General features: G+C 49.4%; 1 protein-coding gene across 1 annotated transcript; it reads left to right on the top strand.

The window, feature by feature from the left end:
* The first annotated feature begins 2,205 nt into the window (after window positions 1–2,205).
* ADORA3 (adenosine A3 receptor) lies at window positions 2,206–6,456 on the top strand. The gene is made up of 2 exons (XM_043575842.1): window positions 2,206–3,105; window positions 5,347–6,456. The coding sequence occupies exons 1-2, from the start codon at window positions 2,756–2,758 to the stop codon at window positions 5,951–5,953; spliced, it is 957 nt and encodes a 318-aa protein (XP_043431777.1). The 5' UTR covers window positions 2,206–2,755; the 3' UTR covers window positions 5,954–6,456.
* The last annotated feature ends 2,181 nt before the right edge of the window (window positions 6,457–8,637 follow it).

Below are 8,637 nucleotides of genomic sequence, written 5' to 3'. Positions count from 1 at the left end.
GTGCGGCCCCAGCCTCTCCTTTTCCCCCTAGATTATTCTCTCCCAGGCTATTCTGCACCCACCACACTGCTCTTGTTACAGGTGCAGGGACACAAAGCCCTCTCCGTGGCTTCTCTAACACAGCTGAGATGGGCTGGTTAGAAAAGGACTCACTCAGGTCCTAAGGGAGGATGAAAGGGGTAAAGATCAGGTTTCCAGCTCTAGCTGTGGAATCCATCCCCAAAACCTTGCTCCACTTTCTATGGCTGGATCCGTGGCTCAGGTACTTTCCTGGCCTCTGCCACCTTCTCCCTCCCCCAGCTTCTGGCTCATAATGACACAGCCCCCCTCACACCTCTCTCTCTAAATGTGGAAGCTGTCTGTTGCCTGACCAGCTCTCGAACCGGGAGCAAGGCAGACCTGGGTGGCCAAGCACCCCCCTGGAAACCGCTCCCTTACTATACATTCGCCCCAACGTAGCGATATGACTGGTCCCTACCCCAGAGTGTCTTGCTCTCACATATTGGCTGTTTGGTCCTACCGGGTGGCAAGGGGCCAGCAGAGAGGGTACTTTTTTTTTTTTTTTACACCCTGTCACCAAAATTCAACCATTGCCTTAGGGCGAGAGCGACTTCTTTCGGTAGCATGCAGCCTCCTAGAACTTGTTCTCTGTGACTTCCTCCCCTGAAGCAGAGATAAAGAAAGCAGTTGCAGTAGATACTCTTGTGAGAAGCTGCGCTGGAGGCTGGCGAAGCTTCTCAAGTTCCCACGGTGCAGGGATGTGGGCATGGTTAACACTGGAAAACGCTGGAAAGGCGGCGATGCTGCTGGAGAGGGCCGCCGCCCCTTAATGTCTGGGGGGTTGGGCCAGGGTGAAGTGGCAAGTCCAGGAGGCATGGGCAAGGTTATTCAGACTTGGGCCAACTTGAGATGGGGGGAGGGGGCGTGGGGGGAGCAGAAGGTGACGTGGAAATGCCACGGCCCCGAGGCGTCTCACCGGTGCCCTGGCAAGGATGTGAGCAACGCTGTTGTCGGGGTTGAATTTTAGTTCTGGCTGCGCGTAGATTGGGGTTATTTAAGGCAAATATTATAAACCTTCCGATCCATTGTGTGAGCTCGGGTCCACCCATCCCTTCTTGCTGTGTCTCTAAATAACCCCAGTGGGCAGGACTGGACCTTAAATAACAATTGCATTTAAGTGTCTGATTTCCAGAAGCTTCAGACCAGGTGATGAGCGACTTCCAGGGAAGCAGTTTGGTTCCTCTTTTCATGCGGGTGGGGGTGGGCGAGTGGGAGGGGTATGCTGTGTGATTATGCACACGCGTGGCCCTTTCTCTCCTTTCTGCCTGGCCGGTCATCCTGTTGTCCTGTTGTTCCTCAAAGAGATTTGTCACAGGGGTGGTTGCTGGTGTGAGGGCATGTGAGACATTGGTGGGTGTGTGGGCTGACAGGGGGAAATGTGGAGTCAGCAGATGTGATGCTTGTGGGAGGTGCTGAGTGTTTTTGCCCTTCTGAGCAGGGGATCTTAGCTTGTCCTCTGGCAACGGGTCTCTCTCTCTCTCTCTCTCTCTCATATGAGGGAGACCGACAATGCAAGTGGCGGAGGGACAGAGAGAGAGGGAGACACAGAATCTGAAGCAGGCTCCAGGCTCCGAGCTGGCAGCACAGAGCCCGACGCGGGGCTCCAACTCACCGACTGCAAGATCATGACCTAAGCCAAAGTCAGACGCTTAACCCACTGATCCAGGAGCCTGGGCAAAGGATCTTTGATGCAAAAGCTGGGTCCCAGCTGGCCTCAGTGCTTGCTGTCTGCACTGTCTTAGTCTGTTCAAGCTACTGTAACAGAATACTGCAGACTGGGTGGCTTATAAGCCATAGAAATTCTGCTCTGGAGGCTGGGAGGTTCAAGATCAAGACACTCTTTGGGGTGTCTCTTATAAGACACTAATCCCATGCCTGAGGGCTCTATCCCCAAGACCTAGGCACCTCCTAAAGACCCCACCTCCTAATGCCATCATTTTGAGGATCAGATCTCAACATATACATTTTGGGGGGACACAAACAGTCTATAGCATACGCTAAAAAAAAAAAAACCCAATAAATTCTGGCTAAGGCTGCCACCACAATCTATTTCTTGTTCCCCTGTGGCTACCATTTGCTTCCTTGTCACGGGATCTTTCTGCTAAGTCAGCAGAAAGCCAGAATAGAAGAGTCTGTGTTTCCACTCCTCTCCCACCCGGCACTACACTCCTATCCGATCCCCCAGTGAATGAATTCAGAACCTTCTCCCTGCCATTCACACCCCTCCTCTTCTCTTTCCATCTTCTGGCTGAATGTCCCTGGTCTCTGCTTCCTCTTGGCCCATCTTACTTCCTGAAACACCCCTGAAGAGGGCTGCTTATCTCGATGGAGCTCAAGTGGCCCCCTGGGGGCAGGAGGCAGAGGTCTTGAGCGTGTCTGTCTGGGGAACTAAGAGCCGCAGCACTTTCAGATTCAGCCCACAGAGAACTGTCCTCCACGCTTCCGGGAGCCCAGGGATGTGTGGCCCACAAAGAGGCAAGAAGTGATTGCCCCTAGATGGGCTCTCTCTAAGAAAAGGTGGGGGCGTCAAGGGAGTGTCCCATCGGAGAAGAGAAGGAATGAGCGAGTTGTGAGTTTCAGACTGCTGCTGCTGCCCCTGAACCTCAAGTGAGGTGCCTGGCAAAGCTCGACTCACCGGGCTGCTCAGATCCCGTCAGCACGCCTGCTACTAGGGAGGCTCCTTGACGGGAGCAAGATGGCTGTCAACAGCACTGCCCTGTTGTTGGCCAACGTGACCTACATCACCGTGGAGATTCTCATCGGGCTCTGTGCCATAGTGGGCAATGTGCTGGTCATCTGGGTGGTCAAGCTGAACCCCAGCCTGCAGACCACCACCTTCTATTTCATCGTCTCCCTGGCCCTGGCTGACATTGCCGTTGGGGTGCTGGTCATGCCTTTGGCCATTGTCATCAACCTGGGTATCACAATCCACTTTTATAACTGCCTCTTCATGACCTGCTTACTGCTGATCTTCACCCATGCCTCCATCATGTCCTTGCTAGCCATTGCTGTGGACCGATACCTGCGGGTCAAGCTCACAGTCAGGTAAGAGGGGAGGTGTGATGGAGGCGCCTGGGACATGGGGCTACAAAATTCAGATCCCAGACGAGTTTTCAGTGAAAACAAATCCAGACTGGCCTCTGAACTTGAAAGAGGGCACTACATTTCTTTGCACCATTTGGTGTGTGAGGGGCTTAACGACGCTGAGCTGGGACTCTGGAACAGAGGAATGCTCGATCTTTCTCCACTGACTGTGGGTATGTATGCTCGGGCCCCCGGGGCAGCTAAGGATGATGAAAGCTTGATGCATCTTTAATTAGTAAAAACTGTTCTTGAGTTTTAGAAATGTTGGAAACCTACCAGATAAAATAAGGAGCGAACAGAAAAGAATAGGCGGGGATAAATGGATGGTTCTGTTCTTTGCAGATGTAGGTTATTTTAAAGTTACTTTAACTTTGCTTCCTCTTCCATGTAGAGATGGGGATCAAAACGTTCTCCACTGCAGAAAGCAGTAACAACCTTTCCTGTGACCATGTGAATAGAATAGGCCCACCAGTGGAGACATGGCATTCCCCAAGAGTCCTGAATAGCAATTGTCTCATATTCCTCCTGTCTGGTCTTGGGGAAGAGACGTGGGGAGAAGCCTGCAAATCTGCAAACAAGCCAGGGGTCAAAGCCCACATCTTGAGCTCTGAGCTGGGACAAGTTGTTTAACTTTCTCAGCTTTGGTTCCTCATCTTTCCACGGTGGTTAACTTTGGAACTCTGAACTCAGACTTACCTCATTTCCATTTTTACCTCTGCCGCTTCCAGCTCGTGCAGGTTACTTGCCCGTTTCTTTTTTTCACCTATAAAGTGGGGACAGTGACTGCAACTTCCTCATGAAATTCCATAGGTCCGGGTGCCCTGGGTGGCTCAGTCGGTTAAGCATCTGCCTCTTGGTTTTGTCTCAGGTCATGATCTCACAGTTTGTGAGTCAGAGCCCCCATCAGGCTCTGTGCTGCCAGCTGCGGAGCCGGCTTGGGATTCTCTGTCTCCCTCTCTCTCTGCTCCTCCTTCGCTTGCACTCTTTCTCTCTCAAAATAAATAAACTTTAAAAAAATATATCTTTCTAAAAAAACGAAATGCCTGCCCAGTCCGTGCTCGATCAATGGTAGTTCAAACGACTGTTATCCTCACCCGTCACCAGCAATGAAATGGACATTATCATAGAGATAGCTTTTGTTTGTTGTGAGGTTTTTTTCATTTTATTTTTTTAATGTTTATTTATCTTTGAGAGAGACACAGAGCACAAGTGGGGGAAGGGTCAGAGAGAGAGGGAGACACAGAATCCGAAGCAGGCTCCAGGCTCCGAGCTGTCAGCACAGTCCGACGCGGGGCTCTAACCCACGAACTGTTGAGATCATGACCTGAGCCGAAGTCGGACGCTTAACCGACTAAGCCACCCAGGTGCCCCTGTTGTGAAATTTAATTGAGCTAAAGTCTCCTGAGGACACAGTCGGTGCTTAACACAATCAGTTTCTTTCTCATAGTCTGTGTGGAATGTTGTCAGGAAGGATGCTGGAAGGAGAGATGGTGACTCTTGTTGGATGAGTCGTTTTAGGTCCTGGAAGCACTTGAACCTGAACTCCACAATTCCACAGACCCATGTGACTCAAACACCAAGTGTGGATGCCATTGCAAAGAGAGAAGCAGGGGCAGGCACGGGTTGGGGGGAGTGTGGGAGAGGCAAAGTGTAATTCCTGGGCCAAACCAAACATGGCCGGAAAAGCGCTTTGAGGAGATAATTTCTCACCAAGTAGGCGATGCCAGGAGACTTAGAAAACTCTTATCCTCCCAGGAATCAAAGAGTTCTTGAGCTGCGAGTGTGACAACATATTTCTAATCCATTCTAGATGGTATTTCTTTTTTTTTTTTTAATTTTTTTTTAACATTTTATTATTTATTTTTGAGACAGAGAGAGAGAGAGAGCATGAACAGGGGAGGGTCAGAGAAAGAGGGAGACACAGAACCTGAAACAGGCTTCAGGCTCTGAGCTGTCAGCACAGAGCCCGACGTGGGACTCGAACCCACAGACCATGAGATAATGACCTGAGCCGAAGTCGGACGCTTAACCGACTGAGCCACCCAGGCACCCCGTGGTATTTCTTGAAAAAAAACAAAAAACAAAAAAGAAGTCCCTGGAGAAATTTGCAGGAATGCCAGCACTCTCCAGCCTCATCTTCCCCTCCCCCACTCCTTTAGCAATTCCTACTGTGAACTCACCCATTCTCTTCCATTCAAACAGATACAGGAGGATCACCACTCAAAGAAGAATATGGTTGGCCCTGGGCCTTTGCTGGCTGGTGTCATTCCTGGTGGGACTGACCCCCATGTTTGGCTGGAACATGAAACTGACCTCCGAGCACTACAGAAATGTCACCTCCCTTTCATGCCAGTTCCGTTCTGTCATGACGATGGACTACATGGTCTACTTCAGCTTCTTCACGTGGATTTTAATCCCCCTGGTTATTATGTGCGCCATCTATCTTGACATATTCTATGTCATCCGGAACAAACTCAATCAGAGCTTCTCGAGCTCCAAAGAGACAGGCACGTTTTACGGACGGGAGTTCAAGACAGCCAAGTCTCTGTTTCTGGTTCTCTTCCTGTTTGCTTTGTCTTGGCTGCCTTTATCCATCATCAACTGTATCACCTACTTCCACGGTGAGGTGCCGCAAATTATACTTTACTTGGGCATTTTGCTCTCCCATGCTAACTCCATGATGAACCCTATTGTCTATGCTTACAAAATAAAGAAGTTCAAGGAAACCTATGTTTTGATCTTCAAAGCCTGTATGATCTGCCAGTCCTCTGATTCCTTGCACCCAAGCACTGATCAGACTTCTGAGTAGTTATCCATGAAAGACCCCTCTTCACCCCATTGACCTTCGGATTCAGCATCAGTAAACACTTGAAGAACCACCCATCTGAGCCAAAGGCTTTCATGTCCTTAATTCTTTCTACTGAGTGGGGAGCATTTGACTGGCTGCCCCCAGTGGTACCTCCCCTAACACCCCCTTTCTATTATCCAATTTTTTCCTTGTCTTTCTTTGATTCTATGTTCTGGATGACTGACTTGAAGAAAGCATTCTACTGTTACTACTGCCTCCTGTTTGGGAAGGAGGAGAAGTCAAGGTATCTGAAGGATGCTTTGTTGACTTACTGATGAAAGGTCCCGATCTGGATGTGTGTGGTGGTGACTCAGTTCCTTTCTGTCGTGGAACCAAGCAGAGACACCTACACCATCAGATGCCAGGGAGATGGTGGGAGCAGAGTTTAACAAAGGGGGATTTAAACTGCTGAATTCACCAGTATTTGAGTAAATGTATTTGAGTAAATAAAAGATGACGGCTAACTGTTGTGTAGCTCTCTGCTGGGGGTCAGGGTCACTTGGGGTTGCGGACCCCAGCTGGCTGCTCGTGGCACTCAACCTGCTTGCCATGTTCACCTGTTTGGACTCTGGGGCCCTCACTCCTTGCCTAGAATACCCTGTTCCTTTTTCCTGGGCTGATCAGAGCATTTGCCAACTTTATGAACCATTCATCAATTGTTAGAGAAGGGTCAAAAGAGGCAAAAAGAGAGAGAGAGAGAGAGAGAGAGAGAGAGAGAGAGAGAGAGAGACAGGATAGCTATTCTTTGCTTAGCACTTTCTATGCACTACCTACTTTGCATACATTGGTCCGGACACCCTCTGGGGTAGGTCCCACCATTACTATCCTCTTCCCTGTGCAGAAGAAAATGGAAGAACAGAGAGGTTAAAAAACTTGTCTATAGTCAAACAGTTAACAAGTAGTAGAGCCAGGATTGAAACTCAGCCCTGCCTTCTGGGAGATCCCGAGCTCCTCTCCACCTATTCTCAGACACGAAGAGGGGCTTGTAACTTCTCCAAAGTCCAAACTCTCAAGTTCATCTAAGGTACAATCAGCAGACACATGGATACAAACTACAGCTTGAATGCTTGAGCATGGCCGTACTTAGGTACGCCAGGCGGGGACAGAGTTCCAGCCACACCTTTCAAACACTGAGCGTGGCTCTGGAGATTCAAGGGCACATCTCTGGTGTGGTCCGTGCACACTTGCAGCTGTGGACTTTCCCCAGACAATGAATATATAAACTTGATGAGAGCAGCAAGATGGGATTTCAATTAAACCACTTCCAAGAGGATAAGTATACTGAAAATGGTTTATTATTATCATCATTAGTATTAGTTCTTAGCCGATTCTGAAAGTTTATCCCGACCGCAATCTTGGGCCAGGACACGATAACCATATTTATCTAGTTAACATTTCATTTCAGTAAAGCCCCGCTTGTCTCCCCCTATCACCCCAGGAAGAAGAACACTGTCTGGGAAGTTGAAAAACTTCTGTCTACTTTCCTACTAACCCCAAACTGAGCTGGTCACCCACCCACCCACTTCCCTGCACCGCTCACAATCTATCTTAAAGGCAAATGGCTGGACCGCGGCGCCACTGTCCCCGGAAGTGTGGGAGGCTACCTTCAGCCCAGCAGCCTCCCCTTCAACATTTGGGGATCTATTTTCCTTAAAAATCCAAGCGCCGGCCCCAAAACCTCCACCAAATTTTCCCCTTAATGGCGTCCCTTGTTTGATTTAAGGCTTTCCCCCCTGAATTAGTTTTTGTGCTGAGTTAAAACGCCCCTCCAGGATGAGGCCCCGGGTTTACTGTGGGATTTTCTGGTGACCCTGTTGCATTCTGCTGGCCAGAAACCACCTCCGCCCCGTCGGACCCTTGAGGGAAGGGCTGGTCAGTTTTCAGTCCCAGACACAGGCGCTTGATAATTTACAATCTGTAACATTGCAGTAGCACACTTCACACTGTTTTTGAAACTTGAGGGGCGCCTGGGTGGCTCAGTCGGTTAAGCGGCCGACTTCGGCTCAGGTCATGATCTCACAGTCTGTGAATTCGAGCCCCGCGTCAGGCTCTGTGCTGACAGCTCAGAGCCTGGAGCCTGTTTCAGATTCTCTGTCTCCCTCTCTCTGACCCTCCCCTGTTCATGCTCTGTCTCTCCCTGTCTCAAAAATAAATAAAATGTTAAAAAAAAATTAAAAAAAAAAAAGAAAGAAATTTCATTTAAGGGGACTACTTCCCTCAAAACAAAGCAGCAATCTGTCCTGGGTCATCGCTGTGGGAAGATGAGTTTTCTGAGTTTCAGAAAAAACAAACTTTTCTTCTTTCTTTTCCCTTTCTCCTCCTCCCCACTCCCCCCCCCCCCCCCCCGAAGTCCACTGCTTAGCAGATCCACTGAGTGTTTTCAGGAGTTCAATTTTTTAAAAATAATTTTTCTATGTTTATTTATTTTTGAAAGTGAGAGAGAGCACGTGAGCATGAGTGGGGGAGGGGCAGAGAGAGAGAGAGAGAGAGGAAGACAGAATCCAAAGCAGGCTCTAGACTCTGAGCTGTCAGCACAGACCCCGATGTGGGGCTCAAACTCATGAACCTCGAGATCATGACCTGAGCTAAGTCAGATGCTTAACCGACCGGGCCACCCAGGCGCCCCAGGAGTTGCTTTTTTTTTT

The sequence above is a fragment of the Prionailurus bengalensis genome, chromosome C1 (assembly GCF_016509475.1).
Source record: "Prionailurus bengalensis isolate Pbe53 chromosome C1, Fcat_Pben_1.1_paternal_pri, whole genome shotgun sequence".
In the NCBI taxonomy this organism is placed as follows: Eukaryota; Metazoa; Chordata; class Mammalia; order Carnivora; family Felidae; genus Prionailurus; species Prionailurus bengalensis.
The sequence above is the reverse complement of the archived record's forward strand: the minus strand, read 5'-3'. Positions and strand labels throughout refer to the sequence as shown.